Raw genomic sequence first — 23,223 nt, 5'->3', positions numbered from 1 at the left:
CATGTGGGATTCACTCCACACCTTGCCAGCTCTCCATCCCACCCTAGGTCCTACAGACACTGCTGACAAGCTCAAGAGCTTCCAGCCGAGAGATCTGAACTTTAAGCTGCTGGGTTATGGAAGTCTTTGCACTCCTCAGAGCAGGTGACCTGTTTGATTTAGCCTTATAATGGCACTATTACCAGAGATAAGTTTCTTGCCTTATATCCCACTAAATCAGCATCTCACAGAGAAAATAATCCTAGATAGTGCCTTTTATCACTAGGCCTTAAATATTCACATATTCATAGAACCACACACTCATAGGATGGTCAGTGCTGGAAGGGACAGGAAGAGAATGTACTAAATGAAGCTTCAATGTCCTTTGTTTTTATTTCATACTTACAACTCAAAACGACTGCCCATATAAAATGCCATTATTGGACCAGCAGAAAGCAGGAAATCAACACCTCAGAGCAGTGGTGAAGAAACAATCCCTGTTCTGCCAGTCTGTATAGAAATACCTCATGGTAGATACTGCGTGCGCGACCTCCCTTCCCTGAATACCGCCTGGTTCTCACCATTGAGCAGGAAGGAATCATTCAACACACCCTGTTACCAACAGGTCTGATTCTCCTGTCAACACGCACAGCCCTCAAGCGTATCTGGAAATGAACTAAAGCTCACGGTATTAGGAACATCTTCTATTAAAACATTTAAAAGTGAAATTCTTTCCAGAGCCTGGACTTTTTAGCTCGAGAGGGATAAATATCAAAGGCACTGTGAGAACCTCCACAATTCACATCACAGGACCCACAGGAGGAAATGGTGTTCCCAAAGTCTCCGCCAGGCTGGTGGACTTCCCAATCCCATTAATTCTGTACCTCTAGTTCTGCACAAAACCAACTGAAGAGGAAAAGATTTAACCACAACTCATGTCTGCAACACTTACACTCCGAAACACTTCAGCCTTCAAGCTCCAGCATCCACCTCTCAGTGCTCCTAATGACAAGAGCTGTGATTCTTTACCTTTCCTGTATGATTCCTTAGACCTGGACAAGATTTGTCACCAGGCTGTGGATAAAAGCACACGCAAATACCAGTGTATTTACATACCCAACATATGCAGCATTTGCAAAAAGCACTTCAGCTGAGCACTTGAGAATCTTTTAATCTTAGTTTAAACCACACTCAGCTGAGATGGACTCAAACCAAGGCCTAAAATTAAAGTTTCTGTGAAGTTATTAATCCCAAATCATCCATCTCTCCACACTGCAGCTCAGTGATGACCATTCTGCTTTAAGGGATTAAAAATGAGAAGGATGCTGGAGAGGGACTCTTCCTCAGGGGCTGCAGCGACAGGACAAGGGGTGATGGGTTCAAACAAACAGGGGCAGTTCAGGTTAGATCTAAAGAAGTTCTTTACTATGAGGGTGCTGAGGCGCTGGCACAGGGTGCCCAGAGAAACTGTGGCTGCCCCATCTGAGCTCTGAGCTTTGGTCAACATGAGTCCAAGCGCACAAGTAACATTCCATAGTTGCACTGGTGAAAGCACTCCCAGGATCCATTTCCAAATAGGAAAACCTTTACTTTTCAGCAGTAACTGCCAAAGTGTTTGCAAATTTACTTAAATTGAGGCTGTCTCCCTTTCTTCCATTCCAATACCAGCTGCCCAACAACCAGTCAAAATCATTGTCTTTTGCCTAGTTTCTATTCAATAGAAATAACTTAATTGCAGCGAGCTCTTCAACTGCAATTTTGCAGCACTAATACATACCAACCATTTCGTTTTCAGCATGAAACACCAAGAAACAGCTGCCTCCAGCCTACTTCTCTCTAACATATCAGAGAATGTAGAACACTTGGCTCAGAAGCAGAATACAGCAGCCTGGAGAAGAGAAGGCTCCTGAAGGGGAGACCTTAGAGCAGCTCCAGTGCCTAAAGGGGCTGCAGGAAACCTGGAGAGGGGCTTGGGACAAGGGCCTGTAGGGACAGCCCAAGGGGAATGGCTTGAACCTGCCAGAGGGGAGACTGAGCTGAGCTCTTAGGCAGAAGCTCTTCCCTGTGAGGGTGCTGAGGCGCTGGCACAGGGTGCCCAGAGAAGCTGTGGCTGCCCCATCCCTGGCAGTGTTCAAGGCCAGGTTGGACACAGGGGCTTGGAGCAAGCTGCTCCAGTGGAAGGGGTCCCTGCCCGTGGCAGGGGTTGGAGCTGGAGGAGCTTTAAGGTCCCTTCCAATTCTAACCTTTCTATGGCCATAACCTGATTCTTCTGGTTCACTACTGCTGACTTTGATCCAGCACGATGATTTCTTTTGCCTTATTAAATCACCATCACCAACACACCTTTGTAATCTGCACACTTCCTGCATAGTTGGCTATTAAAAAGAGGACTGAAACACTGGTTTCAAACAGAAGCAAGCAGTTGCACTGTACAGCTAGTGTTTTTTATACTCTCAATCCGTGGGAAGAGGGCACTCATTTGACCAAGTCATTATAGCTGTATTTCCCTGCACAATCTAACCATGAATACTAAAGATGTAAAGGCTATGAGGGGCTGTTCCCCCCTTTCCCAGGGTGGCCGCACCAGGGAGCGGGCAGAGAACAATCCATCACCTCTCTGACTGCAGCATCCTGCTGTCCGAGTGCCAATTACCAAGTGCTCCCGTAGGAAGTGTCACCGAGTCCAAAATGATCCATTTCTAAAGCCAAATTTAAATACTTTTGAGGCTAATGGTGAAAATGATTGTCAGGAACTGGTGTCTCTTGCTGCAAGGCTTTCATCAGCCCCTGCTGACAGCAAAAAGCCTCAAGGAGTTGTGGTTTCACACTTAATAGACTAACTTGAAACCTTCTTTTGTTCTTGTCTGGAGGATTTCAAGCCTTTGATCTGTGCTTTGCCCATAGAAGCCAGAAAATAGGGCTGGTACAACCTGGTCTTGCAGAGCACACTAAGGGTTGTGTCCACTTAAGACCAAGATGAACATATTCAGGATGCTTTCAGGTCAGAGGAAACTGGGAGATGTAACAGTTGGAAGACGACGTATGATTGAAGCCATTATTACTATTAAACCTCATTTTACTTTTAAACCTCATTACTACTATTAAACCTCTTAAATAAAACAAAGCTAGTCAATTCTTGGCCCTGCTGTTACCACTGCTGTGACAGAGCACAGATAAACTCATTATTGCTGTACTTTGTCGTGGAGATCATTCACCTTCTTTTGTTTCACCTGAAAATCACTGCTACATAACTATGAGACATGATTGATAATAATAATAATAAAAAATAATAATAAACTATTAATAATGTAATAATATTATCATTCTTATTATGGGAAAGCAGATATCTAACAATATGTAGAATACACCTTAAAGGGTACTTCTGCTGCTGCAAACTACTGTAGCACCTATAGATGCCTGCCAGTTACAAGCATCCAAAAGAATATGATAATTCAGGCCCAGAAAGGAGCAGGAATGTGTCTTTTTATTCAAAGTATTCAACTGAACCAGAAAATCTGCACTATAGAACATTATTCAATTCACACTGGGGCTTTTCTTCCTTGAACTACAGTTTACATTGCAATAACTGAGGGTAGGGAACAGGTATGTGCGATAAATGGATCAAAACTGAATGAATAAACAGATTATATTTCAGTAATGTAAGTAAAAGTATCATAACATGCAATCATCCATTTATATATAAAGCAAACTTCTTCAGTACAGCATTAAACACTGCCTGTCAATCACTGTATCAGTCCAAGCATCCCCCTGTACCAAATCCTCTTTGAAACCTCTGTATTCATAAACTAAAGCAGCTCTCACTAGCAATGCTACAAGCAGAACAGAACTGTACTTCCACTTGTTCTTACTAAGTTTCACAGCAAACTTATTACTACCCCTGCTTAATGATCTAAATAACACTAAGTTAGACACACATATGTACATAAGTGCACCATGATGCTAAAAATTGGCTTTATCTAAGCCTTCGTACCTCTGCACTCTGGGATCCTCGTACCTCCATCCCAATCCCTGCTTCCCCCCACTTCAGTGTGCAACGATGCATTTGTGTTCGATTTGAGACAGAAACGCAGTAATAATTTAAAGCCTTATTATCCACTGTGCAAACTGAACAGTGTACTCTGCCTATCAATCAAACGGGAAGTCTTCAATCCATCTTTTTCCATGGCTCAGCTGAGACCCCTGTTAATACTCTCCAGCATTATTATACACACACAAATAAATCAGCAAACAATCAAAATGGGGAAGAAGAGCGAGCAGAAAGGATGAGGAGATAATGCAGGGTGTGTTTGAACTGCATCTGATGCAAACAGGGGAAGAAAAGACCCCCTGAGCTACAATGACCCCTCAGCTCTCACACAGCAATGCAAACCCACCTCGCATTACACTGAAGCTTTTCCGTTTGGAACTCAGGACCTACTGCACCATTCCAACTGTTTTCCAAACAGAGCTGCTGGAACTGGTGCCAGGCAGGAACCAGAGCCCAAAGCTCCAGCACAATCAATCCCAATGACCAGGCCCCTCTTGGAGTAACTCTGGGCTCCACTCTCAGAGGGGCTTTGGACAAGGGCCTGTAGGGACAGGCCAAGGGGAATGGCTTGAACCTGCCAGAGGGGAGACTGAGCTGAGCTCTTAGGCAGAAGCTCTTCCCTGTGAGGGTGCTGAGGCGCTGGCACAGGGTGCCCAGAGAAGCTGTGGCTGCCCCATCCCTGGCAGTGCTCAAGGCCAGGTTGGACACAGGGGCTTGGAGTAACCTGGATTCAATGAAAATCATTTCAGGCAGATTATTACCTGGTTCACTTTTTGAGCTTTGCCTCACCTGCTAAATGATTCAAACTGGAAGCTGTAGTTTTTCCTGTTGTATCATGGAAAAGAAATGCAAAGTCATCCGATGGAAAACCATACGTAAAACTTCCATCAGTGAATAGCGCATTTGTTGTCTTCGTGCTGTTAGATTTCCTGTGGAGCAAGCCATCTGCTGGGGGTGAAACCAGCGCTGTTTGCAATACGGCAACATTCTAATTAATGAAGTAAAAATAGCAGTTTGGCTTAAGAGGCTTTGGCAATTCATAAATGTACTTAAGTCCATCCATTTATCACACACGTCCCTCTCATCGAGGAAGGTCGCTGGAGCAGGGTATGAGTTACGGCTTCAGTGTGTTTGTTGAGAGAGCTGCACCACAGATCCAGTGAAGCATCACCCAGCACTGAGAGCACTGCTAAAATGCCTCAGAACCTTTCCAGTAGTTATTTTGGGGTTTGCTCTCCATCCCCACTGCATTTTGATGCACTAACCTCATCTCTAGGAGCACGGAGCTGGAACTCTGTGTGATAGAACCATAGAATCCCAGACTGGTTTGGGCTGGAAGGGACCTTAAAGCTCATCCAGCTCCAACCCTGCCACAGGCAGGGACCCCTTCCACTGGAGCAGCTTGCTCCAAGCCCCTGTGTCCAACCTGGCCTTGAACACTGCCAGGGATAGTACAAATGCCTCATAAACATACCTTAGAACGTGAAGGTCCATTGCCTGTCATTAGACATCCCAGATCAACTACTCACATTGCTTATTGGTCATGGAAAAGCACAAGAAAGCCCAACTCCCAGGGCCAGGGGCCACAAGGCTGCTAAGAGCAACAGCAGAGCTAAAGAAGAACTCTCTTCCTGTGCAGTCTGTTTATTTTTATTACTGCAGAGTTTGGAAGCTTGAACTGGAATTAGGGTCCTACTGTGTTGGCAGCTTGTACTTAAACAGTCAGGAAACAACCCCTGTCATAAGAAATTCATTAGCTTAAGACTCCTGCAAGACACACTGTCAGCATTGCTCCCCCTGACCTTCAGCACAAGAAGTGAGGATTTTCCTTGCATGTACAGGTACACACGCTTCTTAAGAACTCACATAATTGAGTTACATTGGAGCAGAATGAATCCTTCACATTTAGGTATCAGTGACACAGATCAGTGCCTTCATCTCGAACCTTTTAAGCAGCACTGGAAAGAAACAGGTACATCTGATCTGAGATACAATTCATCTTCCCTGTTCCATAGGGGAACAGCAGCATCCTTGTTTCTCACTATTGATAACAAATGAGTATTTTCTCCAGAGACACCTATACTGTATGAAGCGTGTGTTAATCAGAACCCAGACCCTCTGCTTTGCTATCTTTTTAGTGTGGGAAGATTGTCTGCAGGTCTTTTCCAACCTGGTTGATTTTATGATTAGGGAATCAAATTGTCACCAGCAAGGCCATAGATTTCTGTAAACAAGCACCTGGACTCTTATGCATCCTTTTCACACCTACAAACCCAGTCCAATGCATCCTTCTTCCATCCTTCCCTCTTCAATCCAGCCGTGGATCACTGCTCACTGTGCTAGGAGGAGACCTGGGCACTTCATGGTGAGCACCTTGGCAAAGACCTGCTTTAACACCTGGCCCTGCGAGCACAGAACCACTTAAACCCCTTGAGCCCATTGCTGAAGCCTACACATCCAATTCAGAAAGCAGGATTAATCTTAACCTCACCTGTAAGAGTCTGTCATGTCCGTTCCTATCTGTGATTTTTAACTGCAAGCATGTATTTTCCAAATTCAACCTCAAACTAGATGAGAGTTTAAGATTAGCACACACAAGGCAGATTGACAGAGATTTAATTACTATAAATACCATCCCAGCAGTGTGGCTCCTCACAACCTCTCTTATCAAGCACTGCACCCAGTGGCAGCCCAGGACCTTCTCAAATCTCACTTTTAGAGCCTTTATCTTCCTTCTCTTTCCATCCGTTTTGCTGAGCAAAGCTCCCCAGACTGGGGGCTACAGTGATTGCAGAGGCCTGGGGCACTCTATGAAGACAGCAACAGTCATCTCGTCAGCCTGTGCATTCTTTCCACACCACGCGATTACCGCCAAAGTCACCTTTTTACCACCATTTGATGAAGATTCCCCGTCTCACTGATGCATGCAAGCAACTGCTGCAATTTGAACATCAGTATTACATGACACAAAACAAAAGGGGTCTTTGAATAAGACCAGCCTGGCAGCAAACCACTGCTGGCAAAGGTTTCTTGGCTTCACTCCTGTCTTATAGCACACATCAGTATCTGAAAATCACAGTTGTTTCTGGCATGTACAGGTTAAATTAGGAGATGGGGCTGGAATTTGTTTTCAGAGAGTATCTTCGGTGAATTGGTACCATCTGTGTCATGAAAAAGCATCGGGTTTATGGGTTGACCTCTTTGCTGCCATTATGTTACGTATATTTTTACATCACTACCCAAGCAAAGCCAAGTACCACAGCACAAAGCACCCCCTGAATAGAGAATCACTTCCAGCCCTAAAAACTGCTCATGTGACTGAGCGCTCCTACAAACAGCACACACAGAAGTGTAACATAATGAGATTGCGCTGACTTCTGATGCTAGCAAATGCATTGGAAGTTTAAAATTAGTTTTAACTTCAACTCAGATGGCTGCTAATTCATTAAGATTCATTTAAAATGTGAAGACTTGAGAACTCTGCAATGTTATAACCAATGAAGAGGGAGATGTTCTCCTGCTGTAAAGATACTCAGAAGATGCACCCCAACCTACCTGCAAATGGGGGGGAAGTAAAGCACGCGCACGAAGAAACCAGGCTGCGTGGAGTTCTTTAATCCTCGACCAATACCTGTGGCCACCCCAACAGCACACAGTGCTCACCCACAGAACCTTGTCCTTGCTCACTGAAAGGGGCTTCCACAATAAGGAAGTCAATGGCAGGAGCTCTTCCACAATGTTCTCTTCTTGCTACAGCAGCCAAGGCTAATGGCCAAGCCACCCTCTCTGCTGTCAGCACTGTCACCCACAGCACACAGCAAAGGCCTAGGTGCCAGGAGCAGCACAAGCCAGAAGGACACCTTGCCCACAGCCATGGCAAGCCTATCAGTCTCCTCTCTCCCTTTCTTCTTCCCTCCGAAGCCCACAAGACCTCTGCCCTTCACAGGAGATTAACCCAGTTCCCTGGCCCCGAGCTGCCCATTATCCATTCTCCCCAGCGCTGGAGCAAGGCCAGCTGCCTGGTTTCTTTCATGCACAGTATCCTAAAGAGACTCGTTTGGAAAAAGCACCCTGGGATAAATCACTGCTGGTGCCAAGTCTCCACACAAAATACTAACAGACTTTGTGTCTTGAACAGAAAGAACAACCCCAAAGTTGACATTAACCTCTTGTGATGCCTGAGAACCTGCGCACAAAACACCCACTGATGGAACAACCAAGGAACAACCCTGGAACAAGTTACAACGCGACTGCATTAAATTTGCATTCATCAAAAGAAGACGCTTCTTTCATTTTCCACAACAGACTTCTCGTTTTTGTGACCCTACTGAATTTAAAAAGCACGGATTTCAGTTTAACCTAATGCAGGTAATCCTACAACAGGATTTTATTAAGAGCTCAAGCATCCTACACATCCCTCCTCACCTAGCAGTTAGGGCAATGGAGCTGGGGAAGGGCCTGGATGCATGATGAGCAACGGCTGAAGGAATGGAGGTGTTTAGTTTGGAGAAGAGAAGGCTCAGGGGGGACCTGATGGTTCCCTACAACTGCCTGAGAGGAGGATGGAGCCAGGAGGGGCTGGGCTCTGCTCCCAAGGAACAAGGGATGGGACAAGAGGAAACGGCCTCAAGCTGCACCAGGGGAGTTTTGGATGGAGATGAGGAACAATTCCTGCCCCACAAAGTGGTCAGGAAATGCTTCCCTTAGGAAAACAGGAAGACAATGAAGAAAACTGCCTTGAATTAATAAGCAAATTATTATGACAGCCCTGCTCCGCTGTCATCACACACTGAGAAGTAGCTTCTGTTTCATCTGGTTTCTGTCTCATTGTGCCCCGATCTTCCTGAAGTGCTTCCAGGTGGGGCTCCCGCAGCTCCCAAGAGGTGCTGCACAGGAGGAACATTTGCTCCCTTAGAACAAATAAGGAAGTTCTATTTTCACAACTCCACATCTCTTGTGAAGTGATGATCTTCTCACTGGAGCATCTCAAGGAGAGAGGTGAACACTGGTGGTTGTACAAAGAACCACCAGCAGAGACAAGCGTCTCCATTAAACAGGGAGGATGGATCTCAAGCACTTACAGTAAGAACCTGGTGCTCACTGCAACTGTTGATCAAGAGAATCACTTGGGTTTGGGTTGGGAACTAAAAAGGAAGAGCAAATGCAGCTCCAAAAAGGAGTAACGCCAATCCAGATATGGGCTCGCCAACACTCAGCACAAAGAGACACTTGTCTGAACAAAGTTAAACCTCTGTCTTCACAAAACCAGGACCCTGGTACCCACAGTCCTGAGCTGGGAGCTGCAAAAGCCACAGAAAAGCCACCCTTGCAAAGGCCTAGAGAAACCCTGGAGGCTGGGACGAGGATGCAGAAGAGAATTAAGTTTAACCTCCACTGAACTGCACTGGATCATATTTGTAGACATCACACACTAGAACAGGCCACTGTACATCACTAAGTCTTACATAAGCTGGCCAGTAAGTGCAGAAAAATCCCTCAAAAACATGAATCATACATAGAACATAACTCTAGGATGAAGAGAGATGGTTTCAACATCTGTCAATGTAATAAACAAGTGCAAGAATCAACATGTCCCATGGATAAATCACACTGAATATAAATAATACTTATCTTTAGGAACTGGGAGAAAAAAAGTGACATGGAAAAATCCCACATCTTTGGTGGAAACTTAAGTAACGGCCTGCTTAGACTAACAAGGATTAATAAAAATGAAGAGAGTGAGATGAGAATGGAGCTGGCTAACAGAGATGTAAGGACAGAGGGTTCAGCCCTGAAGACAAACCGACCTCTTCCAAATACCCTCAGAGGAGAGCAGGAGCACAAGCAAGGTTTGCCTCTAGGCATGCTCCAAAGGCTGGGAGGACACCGTAAGTGCAGCAATTGGGTACACACACAGAGACCCAACAGTAGTTCAAGGGCAAAGGCTTGGTCTTTATCAAAGTATGGTCTGGGCAAACACAAGCAGCACTTTGCACTGCACTCCTTGTACCTCCTGCAGCATCTAGCAACCACCTTTCATTTAATAAGCAATAGAGTAACTAATGAGGTAGGCTTAGTTCCATTTTGTTTGGGAATACTCCTACCATGCTGTAAGAGAGAACACTTCCAGGCAGTGCAGAAGGGTTTGACTTCAGCCACTGCCTGTTTCAATCAGGTATTGGAATAATCTCCCCAGGGAAGTGGCAGATTCTCCACTGTTGATTCACTGGGGATTCACCTGGACAGGGTGCTCGGATGCCTTGTTTAGACTTTGCTGCTCCAAAGAAAGGTTGGATCTGCTTGAGCGAGGCCAGAGGAGGCCATGGAGCTGCTGCGAGGGCTGGAGCAGCTCTGCTCTGGAGCCAGGCTGAGAGAGCTGGGCTGGGGCAGCCTGGACAAGAGAAGGCTCCTGAAGGGGAGACCTGAGAGCAGCTCCAGTGCCTAAAGGGGCTGCAGGAAACCTGGAGAGGGGCTTGGGACAAGGGCCTGTAGGGACAGGCCAAGGGGAATGGCTTGAACCTGCCAGAGGGGAGACTGAGATGAGCTCTTAGGCAGAAGCTCTTCCTGTGAGGGTGCTGAGGCGCTGGCCCAGGGTGCCCAGAGAAGCTGTGGCTGCCCCATCCCTGGCAGTGTTCAAGGCCAGGTTGGACACAGGGGCTTGGAGCAAGCTGCTCCAGTGGAAGGGGTCCCTGCCTGTGGCAGGGGTTGGAGCTGGAGGAGCTTTAAGGTCCTTTCCAACTCTGCTTATGAGAAAACACATTACATATTCATCACACTAAGGTAAAAGGGCAAAATCACCACCCAAGTGTTGAATGTTTCTAGATCAGTTTCTTTACAAGCATTCAATACTTGGTGTATTTCCAGGATTGTGGAAAACAGTTTGCTTGGATCAAAGGAGAAATCTATTTTTACAGATTATTTGTTTTGGTTGAATCATGCCTTCAGTTGAACGAATCTGGGTTTGTTACTCACACGTGATCTGCCATCAGACATCACAGTTTTCTTTGTGAATTAACAGATGAAATAGGTTTTGTATCAGTGAATTTAACTTCCTTCATTGCCTGGTTTGGGATTTTACACAGCTGATTATTAAGGTCTCCTCAACATGCTGGAAAAGACATTCTACTTTCCCAACAGTCTGGCTTAACAAATCCCTCCAATTACTTCTAATAGTTTCTTTCAAGCAAGTGTTCATATTCCTCATGAGCTGCGTATGGGAATTTTGTGGATGAAGAAGAGAAGCCAAAGTCATTTGACGTGGAAAATGTAACTTTATCTCCTTCGCATGTCAGCATGGAGCGTTTCAGCAGCTTTTGATGTGTGATTAGCCAGAAAACATCTGCTCCCTCTCCTGGTTCAGAGAGAGTAAGACAGCAATGGGAGGTCACTACAAACCTGCGGGTACATGTAACACCACAAAACTTCAGATATAGCCACAGCTACACAGCATATATAGATTTTATTGTCCCCTGAAACACCTGCATCACTACAGTCCGACTGCAATAGTATACTGATGTATTTCTTTCTTTAGCCAAAAAAACTCCGCTAGATTTAGTAAGAGAACTGATGCTTCTGCTTTGCTTAACCTCTATGCAGTACTGCATTGGAAAGCTCAGTGTCTTGACCCACCTCATAGGCAGTAAGAAGACTGACAAATCCAGCTGCTGTGAGCTCTCCTGCAGTACTGATCATCAAAACACCCACGTGCTGGACACAAACGGGCGCCCATGTGCAAGGGCACAGGATGAGGTCTCACCCATTTACAAACATAATCCTAAAGCACACAGATTCTTCCCTGTGAGGGTGCTGAGGCGCTGGCCCAGGGTGCCCAGAGAAGCTGTGGCTGCCCCATCCCTGGCAGTGTTCAAGGCCAGGTTGGACACAGGGGCTTGGAGCAAGCTGCTCCAGTGGAAGGTGTCCCTGCCCGTGGCAGGGGTTGGAACTGGGTGAGCTTTAAGGTCTCTTCCAACCCAAACCAGTCTGGGATTCTGATTCAGCACCACAAGATGACGATCAGGAAACACTGAGAAAGGACTAAGAAAACCCTCTATGGAAAAAAAATTACTATATGTCTGTATCTGATGGAAGCAAAAAAGATAAAGCACAAAAATTCAATCTGAAGTGGGTGGAAAAGGCCCCAAAGAGGATGTGAGAACAGAACTCACTGAACAGGCAATAAAGTCACTTTTCAGGCTGTGGCAACAGAGCAGGTGGGTGAGGGCATCCACCGCTTGTTCCTCACCATAGGATGCAGCCAGCCTCAGTCAGCACTCGTGTTGTTACAGCTGGAGATGTTCAAACGTGTGAAAACACTGGCAAGGCCCAGGCTGACTGAGCTGGGTCATCCCCTGCTCCCCACATATGCGCAGGAGCACAAAGGAGCACAGGTTGATCAACTCCAGTGGAAGGGGTGAGTTAATGAAACCATTACAGACACAGGGCAGGACTGCCCAGAGCTGTCAAGTTAGGATTATTTGTGGGCTATAATATATAATAATATATATATGTAATATAATATATAATAATATATATTATATAATATATAATATAATAATATAATTGTGGGTGTTATAAAAAAGGTATTTGGGGATCAGAAGCAAAGAAATGTGTGTTAGGACAACATGGGCAGTGGCTGCTAAAATTCTCCCTGAGATAGCTGTGCAGGACTGAGGCAAAGGCTTTATTGTCCAAGCATCCTTCATGTGCCTCAGAAGAGCACTTGGTATCTGAACAAGACACAGTCTGCCCAAATCAATGTGCCTTAATAAGAGCAATGTGTGCGTACACACAGCTCCTCCCCATCTACTTCCCCCTTGAGAAGGAAGCCCCTAAATTCTATACATGAAAAGCTTTAAGGAAGGGTCAGTTTGCTCTTAATAAACTCAAGGACAAGACTTCACTGTGGTCAGAGGAGCTGTGGGCTTGTCAGCACTGCCCAGACCTGTTTCAAAATGGATTTATGAACAAATAGCAAAAGCTTTGGAAGAAGATGGTCTGAAGTTGGATGGAACACCTTGAGCATGTGGACATATTTGGTACTCAGCACCACGAGGCATTCTGCAAGTCTGATGGGTCTTTTAATACCTCACTTCTAGTGCCTTCTGTAGGCCACCAGCCGGATCTCATCACTTCGCAACTCCTTTCAGACACGAAACCCAAAAAGCAACTGTGACCCTCTCAAACTCTTTGGGGACAAAAAAGATGCTTAGACTTCCAAAGGAGATCAGATAGATCAGAAACTGTGAGGAGTTCTGGCAAAGCAGCAATGAGACCTTCTGAAATGCTTTTTATCTTAGAAAGGCACGAATCAAAAGAGAAGAGCATCTGACAGGGCTCTTTTAGTCCTGGAATTCAAATATAAAGTGCAGGTTCCAAAAGGCCCCATAAATACATTGCAAGTTGGAAGTAACTGGCTCTCCTGTGAACCAGGAAAGAGGAGCAATGAAAACCTCACACCAAAACCATCAGGAATGACAGGCATCTGGTAAGATCCAGATGAAAACTGTGTGCATTTTATCAACCAAGAACAAGTAAGACACAATCCCTAAGTAACCCAGAAGAGCAGACCCTCTGGGCTGCTTTATGAAGGATCAGATGCCTCAGATGCATTAAACATGCAAAAGAAATAAGAAGACAAGAGTATTTTAAGAGTCTACCTCAGCCTCTGCCAGAAATAAAAGGCAAATTCCTGGACTTGGACCCCACAAAATAAGGAGGAATAAAACTAAGTAAAACAGAGTTTTGCAGCTGAATTTTACTAGGTTCTAAAGGGAATCTGAGCTCTTATGGTAGTGTAAATTGAATGTGATAATCTAAGACAGAAATAAGCCATCTGCTTGGAAAAGAAATGAGTAATTGCAATAGGTGGAAAAACTGGATCCATTACATAGGCTTATTTCATTAACATGGTATTGGAATGAATATATTAGCAGATTGATTAGATGTGAACTGCTGAAATACATACCCAGATCAATGAATGTTTAGTAGAAGCAAGCAAACTGCAGACAAATGAGAGGTCCCTCCTGTGCTGGGGCCCCAAGCTGGATGCAGGACTTGCATAGAACATAGAATGCAGAATTAGGGGGAAAGAAGCCTCAAAACCATAGCTGACAAGCAGTGATAGGCAGGAGTGCCTACCTGCAGGTTTTAGTGCAGCTGCTTGCCCCAGCCATAGGGCTTCTGGCCACAATAATCATGCTGGAGCTTCAACCAGCAGGAACAGAAGGATGGAGCAAAGCACAGTCCTTTAAAACAAACATATCCTGAGTAAGTTTAGCTGAGGATACAAATGGGAGTCAGAAAAGGTGCACATCTGCATCCCTCTGCACATTAATTTAGATTAGAAACAGAAAGGTAACATTTAAGTATACTGAGATCACATTTCAGCTTTAGACACTGTGGCGTTATGGAATATCCATTTGTGACAGAAGACAACAAAAGCCTCATTAAAATACTACTGCATCCATAATGTATCCTCAAGGCACTACTGAAAAAGGCCTCGAGTGCCTTTGAGTCACAAGAGAATTTCTGTTCAGACAAGAGATTAACTACATGGCACGAGTACCCATGCACAGAGTTGTACCACATGCAGTGGGCTGCTACTAAGTCCTATGAGTTGGGCTACACACACACAGAGAATTCACCACAGGAGGTGACACCATCTCATGCTGCACTACAAGTGCCTTTATTTTAACTGGCATTACTGCATGTAACTACATCTAAGTGGTATTCTGCTTTGATAAATACTGCGTGTGTTCCTGAACCACAACAGCATTAAGAGGAGCAAAGGAAAAGCACTCACCCCATCAGAGTCAAAATAAATGGTAACCACAGCTCTTCAGAGGAGCTGCTCAGCAGTTGCTGAAGGAGGAATAATAAGAAGGCATTTTCCTGTTACTGCTACCAGTGCTCTTTTAATCACAAAGAATTATCAAAACCACATCAGAACACTTAGGGATTGCTCGTCTGACTTGGCTGACCCCACTACTAACTGCGCTACTGCAAATGAAAGGCACTGCCAAGAACACTCATTTCAAACCCAAGGTGCTCACTTGGATCCCCCATAAAAGCCCTGCAATACCTTTAGCCCAGCACTGCAATGCAAAATGACCAGAGTGTAGGAAATGAAGATGCAGACATGGGAATTTCATCCAAACCCACACACACCAGAGACACCCACGTGGGCTGACCCCCACCTACGGAACTTACAGTCATTCCAAGGAAGGTGAATCAACAGCAGACCTGAAACCTCCAACACATTCTATTCACAACATAGAACTGAAGATCTCGAGCTTGTTCCCAGTTCCCAGGGATGGGAAAAGCTCCATGTACAAGGGCTGTTCTGGCCTCATCTGCCTTGGCTGCTGGGGCACTCTACCCTCCAGCTCACACTTCGCCATGGAGAAACAGCTTCTGGGGCAAATGAGAGCACCAAAACCATCAGGAAGCTTCATTTCCAACTTCTGACTGGCGATCTAAGTCATGCTAATAACGAAAATAGTGTTTAAAAGTCAATAAATGCCTCATCTTTTTGAAGCACCCACCAACACAACCCACCCCAAATCCTAACAGTGATGGAGGTGGCCCGAAGGTAGCACTCGCTGTGTGAAGAAGTTCTAGAGAAGAGACCCCTTGACCTGTTACACACCTGCCTTTATTCCAGCGGGTGGGAGGATTCCTCAGGATCCATCCCTTCACATACCAAGAGAGCAGGAAGGAACAGAGGATGAAAAGGAGCCCTGAGGTTTAGGAAATGAGGAAGATGAGGTGTATCATGTTGGGTTGTTTAGACCAGTATAGGAGGACTCTGTCACTGCCAGTGACAGGGTCACAAACTCCTGTTGTATATGGTTAGAGAAGTACTATCCTTTTATATCAGCTTTTAAAACATCAAATTTGCAGCTCTCCACACCTGCAAAGCAAGTAATAAAGCAGCAAATTTCAGGCTCAGAGTACTGCATGCTACAGACATGGAAGAGCTACCCGTTTGCTTTTCCTTACTGTGTTGCAAATACAGAAATATATGTATTTATGTATAAAATCTAGGCAGCAGTGCACCCATCTAATGTCATGCTAGAATCTGACAGATTGACACTTATCTGAAATATGATTTTCCAATGGAGAGAGTTTTCCATTTACACACTATTAATATAGCAAACCTACCCATCTCCTTTCTTTATTCCCTCTTCTCTCCCCTGAAGAACACCAGACAGAACCTCTCACTGAAGCACCCGATTTCAAAGGCAGACTTGTAATAAATTAAACATACAGGATAATCATTAGGCACTAGAGAAAAGCTCTTTCACCAAACACTGTCACATTCTTTCTCAAGACGCTCCATCTCTGTTTTGCTCCAAGACAGACGTGCAGCCACATCAAATCTCATTTCAGAACTAACATTCTTCATTCACAAAACCCAGAAACTCGTCTTTGCAAAGCTCTGCAAGTACAAGATCCTTCAAACTGCGCTGGGAGCTAAGCCAAAAGGAATACTGGGGACTGGTAACAGAATATCTGACAAAGAGATAGCTCTGTACAGAAACCACTGTTTCAGATGATTTCGCTCTGCGCTTTCCAAAGGTGGTATCACCAAAAGACTTGTACTTTCCTGGGCTTTAAACTGTGCACGTGATACTTCAAAGGGATACTGACTCACAGGAGGACAGAGCCATCTGCTCCTGGGTCTGCCCCAAACCTGTGTTTCATGCAGGTACCTCCCTCAGATTAACCACTCCTGCAATAGAATGAGGAGTTCAGAAGGAAAGAAAATCTCCTTCGCAAGAGCTGTGAATGACAACCACGACCTCAGGCTCTTTGCAAAACAGCCACTTCCCCACTGTAGCAGGTACACACCAGGCACAGTAACTAACGCAAGAGTCAACACCCGCATGCACTGCCTGAACCTTCCGTGACGAGGATCTCCAGGATCAACCAGCACAAACTGGGGCTCCCACCAGACACCAGATTAACATTAGTGAGGTCTAAGGGACTCCAGCGCTGCCACTGGGCAACCTCAGGGCAACTTAGGGCAACTTCCCCTTCCCCACATAAAAGATAGGAAGACATTAAAAGTGAGGGGGGAAATCCTGGCACTGTGAAAAACACGCATTAACTTGTTTTGACATGGGAAACCAGTCCCTTTGCTCCACAGGGTTTATCCCTGCTGCAGCCCCGCACCTCCACTTGTGCTTTCCCAGGCAATGTACGTTCACACTATTGACACAGATGCACAGGCACAAATAAACGCTGTATCCCAAAATATTCAGAATGTGCTGCCAGATGGCTTCAAAAAGAGAAATGAAAGATCTAATTAAAAGCTCTTACGCTGCCAACACTCCACTTTCGGAAACAAATACAAGAGTTAAATAAAAATGTTTCTAAAGCATCTCAGGATTTCTGCGCTGCTTCGCTATTACAACCTCTCCTAACCTCCTTCACGGATCAACCAGGCCAAGCCACAGGAACCAGGGCTGACTGTAAAGGCCTTTTCTGGGATGGTGCAAAGAGGAAACTAACAGAAACGGTGACTAAACTTGGGCGGTTTCTCCTCCATTCCATCTCTCCACATTCCTCTCTCTCCCTCCTGTTTAAAAATGTAAAGTAAAACCATTTGCTGCTGCTATCACAAGTATTGGCTGTGAGGAAGATTTCACTGCCACGAGTCACCACAGTCACTGAAGAGGAAAAAAAGGTTTCTTTTTCAATTCCACAACTGAAATATGAGCCCTGATGTCAGTTTACTGCAGGATTATGTAGAACTATGATTTGCTTTTCCCTGCATTTTACCTCCCCAATAAAACAGATTATGGTTTACATACAGTTTAATAGACATCTGGTTTTAAATACTGAATCACAGGACAATATTCAAATTACCTGCGATGATGTTTGAGTCTTCAAGATCATCAACTGAGTATGCAGCCATTAGAAAGACCAAAACACATGAAAGGAACCTTCCAAACCCATAAATGACACACATGCAGGAGGAGGTGACATTTACTTACCACTGGACCTGTTCTTGCGGTTTGACTTCCCTCCTGTAAGCAGCATCTTGAGACTGTTTCGAAACATGGCGATCCTGTTCCACTGCGTGTAACCCAAACACTGTGTGAAGCAAAAGAACAAGGGGTGTAAGAGAGCAACGCTCCAGGTTAGGAAACATCACTGAGAAGGAGGAAGAAAGTGCTAAAAGAGATAAAAACCTCAGAATGATGACAAACTATTTTACCAATGCATTTTCTAAACAGAGGAATCAACATCCATGCAGAGCCTTCCATCCCATTTGCTTCTGTTCATCCAGGCCATTGCCAGGATGATTCCAGCTCTGTTAGCAGGACCTACGTCTCCTGACCAATGGTTTGATACAATTATTATCCCATTAAACTGGGAAAGACACAGCATTTAGCAAACTGCCTCCACTGCCCATTACTATTAAAACCAAACCTATCAGAATGGGTTGTACCCTCCTCATTGCTCAGAAGTCAATCTTGCCAACAAGTACTGATGGGACAAGGGAGATGAGATGAGCTCTTAGGCAGAAGCTCTTCCCTGTGAGGGTGCTGAGGCGCTGGCACAGGGTGCCCAGAGAAGCTGTGGCTGCCCCATCCCTGGCAGTGTTCAAGGCCAGGTTGGACACAGGGGCTTGGAGCAACCTGCTCCAGTGGAAGGTGTCCCTGCCCGTGGCAGGGGTTGGAGCTGGAGGAGCTTTAAGCTCCCTTTCAACCCAAAGCAGTCTGGGATTCTTTGATTTCTATGACAACACCCCACAGACTAGGGAAGCCGCTGTCTTTAGCTCCTGGGCAAGCTGACTGTCAGTCTTTTCAGAGCTGAATAAATTGTCATGAGGAGGAGAAGCCACTCAGACTCAGCGTTAACTGATACAAAAAATAAATCAAACAAGCATTATCCATGTATTTTCCTTGCTCTGTATGTCCTGGGAAAGAAAAACACGGTTGTGTCTACGCTGTTGAAGATAAAAGACTGAGCTGCTGGTTCGCCAGACACACTGACAGCTTCTGCTGGTGGAACATCCTCTTATTAGAGTAGGTAAAGAATCAAACAGAAAGAACAAAAGCAGCTCCTAACCAGACCAAAAGAATAGTAAAGACTCTTTGATCAGGACATGCAACAAACCACAGGTTTCCTTCTCTTGTACACACAATATTCCAGAGTTACAAGGTAACACATTCATCTCACAGAAACACATTAGGATTTTCTTCCTGCAACATTAGGCCCTTCTTGGAGGATGCTCACTAAATGCAATCTTGAGTTTCTTCACATTTCTCCAATACTCTGAACTGTATCAACACAGCAATACCCAGTTCAAAAGAGCTTTATATGCATACTTAAAGCCACTGAAAGTCCTTTTAATACGACTTCAAGAGATACTAACATACTTAGAGCCCAGATGTACAAACACCACTAAGTGTGCACAGTGACATTAACTTCAGCCTCTCCTGCCTCTCAGCAGTTAGTGTTCACTTGTTAGATTCCTCAGACAGCTTTTGGCATATGTTTGTCTACACACATGAATGCATGAATGCATGAATATCAAACAGAAAACACAGTACAGCACCAGTGTTTCCTCTCCATCTATGAATCACTTGAGTATCATCCAGCCCTTGTGTAATGACTTCAAAGCATCACCAGCCAGTATTTAGGCTTATTCCCAGGGCTCCTAAACACAGTTCAGGCCCTTCTTTGAAGCATCCTACTGTTACATGACTACAAAATAGACTTCCATCTGGGCACCAACACAATTGTCTTCAATTTCAATTCTGTTTATTTAATTCCTTTAGATGGCTGTTATGTTCCAGCTCGCAGCATAGAAAGAAAACTTGAGGGTTTGCATATCCTTCCTCTCCTACAATCTGTTACTAATAAACTGCTTCACACACAACACCCTTTGCAACCTCACAAGAAGAAAATATGAAGTAGAACTTACAAGTAAAGAGGAGGCAACAGAACTCTAAGTGTTATTCCTTGAAACATGATAATATTATAATCCCCCCAACATCCCACTAATCCAAGTGTATTTATCTAGGCTTTGAGCAAGACAACAAGCAGGCAGTAAACAGCTGCTGTTACTATCTGGAGAGCTGCCTGAATCTGAACGTGACTTATCTTTTCCTCCTCTTCAGTACTGAGCATTACACTGATAACATCCTGTGGACACCTGATTGATGGATTTACTAAAGAAAAAGCAGACTCAAGTGGTTCTTCATAAAATCCCAGACTGGTTTGGGTTGAAGGGACCTTAAAGCTGACCCAGTTCCAACCTCCTGGCTGGAACTGGAATACTCTCTAGGTATCCATTTGGAGTTCCATCCAAAACTGGAAGGACAATCAACCTTCATAATGGCATCTTCCTCAGAATCAAACTCTCATGGTAGCAGTGGACAGCCCAGAACCTCAAAGTTCCTATGAATGAAGCGGGAGGTTTAAGGACTACCCCCACATCAGCTTGCACTGACAGGAGGCCAGTGTGGAGCTGTGCCATCAGTGCTCAGGTGTAACCTAATTAAACCTAATTATGCTGAAGAAGCCAATTGCACTGAGCCTGAACAGTGCCACAGGTGAGGACAACAGTTTGCTAATGATGTTCACCTCTAGCTTTCACATGGCAAACTGTTCCAGAAAGTGCTATGCTGCTACTGAGATTAAGTCTCTGCATAGGGCATATACAGGGCATCCAGGAATTCACTCCAAAGAACCATGAGTAGAGAATAAATTGACACCTTGCATTCAGACCCTGAGTTACCAGCCCTGGGATGTCTTCAAGGACTAATTCCATATTTGCAGAGCTCACCTGGAAGCCTCAGAGGATGGTTAGATCTTCAGTGACCTGCACCAGTGGGAGATGGAAAGAAAGGCCTTTTAGTAATAAGCCTAATTTAGCCTCAGCTCCTGACGTGGTTTCTCATTGCACCTTCCAGACAAGGTTGCAGTACTCCACGCATAAGTGCTCACTAAATTTATACCCTGCTTAGTTAAGGTTTTCACTAAATAGAGTAGCAGAAGCAGCAGATCACCAAAAGCAACTGTTCTTTTCCTTTTGCATGCACCAGCACAGTGTCCTGTCACTTGGTCCCAGCTCCTCCTCTGTTTAGCTACTGCTCAGCCAGAAATAATGTTTAAGAATAATTAAAGCTTCTGTTGGTCATATTAGTTCATGGAATTAGAAGGATTAAATGGCAAATGGCATTATACTATTAGGAGGAGCTAGATCAGGCTTTTCTCATAGCCCCAGTGAACTCCAGGTTAATTCTCTCCTCCAGCCTCACAAGCAGCTGTGTCAGCAGAAGCTGACGGTGCAGGGTGCCAATGGGGATCCTTCTCACTCCCAGTGCTACACTATGCTTCCAGCAGCAAATTGGGCAACCAAGAGCTACCAGACTTGGTTATTTAGCTTGCCATTTGTAACTTTAGCAAATCTAATGAAGGCATTATGCAAGCAAAGGTCTCCAAACAGTATCAGCAGGTAGGTAAAAGGTACTACCTCTATGAACTCTGCTTTGGAGCATCAATGGCACTTCACCAAAGTAGCCTGTGTTAACAAACAGCTCAGGAATCGCCTGGTTTATGTACAGACAGACTCTGCCACACGTTTGCTAACAAAGGTAATTTCAATGCAACGCACACACAAAAACAGTTTCTGGAGCAGGAGAAAGCAGTAGTACCAATGTAACAAGAAAAACCAAGAGAGTAGGGACAGACTGAATGCTGCAGCCTTCCACAGATGCTAAGCTGGAACGAGCCTGCAATCTCTCATTAAATCCTCCTGGATGACTAAGGCCTATTTCTTTGCTTAAAATTGAGACAGTTTGTAGACAGGCTGTGAGAACTAGTTCATGTTTTAGGTGGCTACACATTATGACAGCCCACAGAAGCCATTTCTGCTTCTTTTTAGAGACCTCCTAGGGAAAGCCAGTCTGCTTCAGAATCAAAGCAAACTATTTTTGCCCCATATACCACCACCAGAACAGGCAGATCTCACTATTTTCCTCTTCTATGATCACTTCACTAAAAATATAATCATTTTTTTATAGAAAGCTCATTAGGAAAGGCAAGCTCTTTCGTGAGAAAGTGGTGGATGCCCAGTGAGATGCACAAACATTGCCTGGCCACTGCTGGCAAGTTTTGTGCGAGTTGGGAGCTATTAAATGTGTATTTTCAGAGTAGAACTTTATGTTTTTTCCAGTGATGAAAAGTTATTAGCTATGACAGTATTAAGGGAATGCAAACTAAGTCACACGTACAATGCTTCCCTCGACCTGCTGGCCACACTTCTTTTGATGCAGCCTAGCATCAAAAGGAGCTTGGTGCTTTCAACGGTTGCTTTCTGCTATCAAAATACATTTCCCAATGGGAATCACCACCTCAGTGATAAAACACTTCTAAAAGTCAGGAAAGCTTAAAGGCGCAAACCTTACAGCATCGCAGCACCATATAATGCTTTGCCAAACTGCAAACGGGAGCATTATAGTATTGTTTAGCAGTACAGTCCCCCTAAACATGAACACTGAAAGAGGAGAGAAGGCTCCTTAAGGGGAGACCTTAGAGCAGCTCCAGTGCCTAAAGGGGGTGCAGGAAACCTGGAGAGGGGCTTGGGACAAGGGCCTGTAGGGACAGGCCAAGGGGAATGGCTTGAACCTGCCCGAGGGGAGACTGAGATGAGCTCTTAGGCAGAAGCTCTTCCCTGTGAGGGTGCTGAGGCGCTGGCACAGGGTGCCCAGAGAAGCTGTGGCTGCCCCATCCCTGGCAGTGTTCAAGGCCAGGTTGGACACAGGGGCTTGGAGCAAGCTGCTCCAGTGGAAGGGGTCCCTGCCCGTGGCAGGGGTTGGAGCTGGAGGAGCTTTAAGGTCCCTTCCAACCCAAACCTGTCTGTGGCTCTATGAAACCACGTTTGCTCACTCAGGGCAGAAGGCAGGTGGACATTCCCAGATAATTTCTACCAGAATTACATTGAAGATGAAACAAAACTTAGTGGAGCACCGAGCCAACAGCTGAACCTGACAAACAACACTGTAAAAACCATCTCATTAGAGAAGCCTTAATTCCTGTACTTTTACTGCTGACAAATACCATGACAATATTCTGTATTGACAAGAAGGAAAATGGTTAGTCTGTATCTCACTGCTTATTCCTGTATAGATCTGCTTCTATCTCAGAGGATCCTGAGGCATCACATTTCTTCAATA

At 45.0% G+C, this 23,223-nt stretch overlaps 1 protein-coding gene across 3 annotated transcripts in view; it reads right to left on the bottom strand.

Moving 5' to 3' along the window:
• The window catches only part of TANC2 (tetratricopeptide repeat, ankyrin repeat and coiled-coil containing 2), a gene marked incomplete at both ends in the record, with an annotated part of 174,883 nt that extends 156,789 nt beyond the window's left edge, over positions 1-18,094 (bottom strand). For all 3 annotated transcript variants that reach the window (XM_080633693.1, XM_080633694.1, XM_080633695.1), the window contains one exon: positions 18,028-18,094. In XM_080633693.1, coding sequence (XP_080489819.1) covers positions 18,028-18,094 — 67 coding nt within the window. The remainder of the gene's footprint in view (positions 1-18,027) is intronic.
• Between the last annotated feature and the right edge of the window lie 5,129 nt (positions 18,095-23,223).

The sequence above is a fragment of the Psittacula echo genome, assembly GCF_963264785.1.
Source record: "Psittacula echo genome assembly, chromosome: 23".
Taxonomy (NCBI): Eukaryota; Metazoa; Chordata; class Aves; order Psittaciformes; family Psittacidae; genus Psittacula; species Psittacula echo.
Note: the sequence above shows the minus strand (reverse complement) of the source record. Positions and strands in the feature narration are given on the sequence as shown.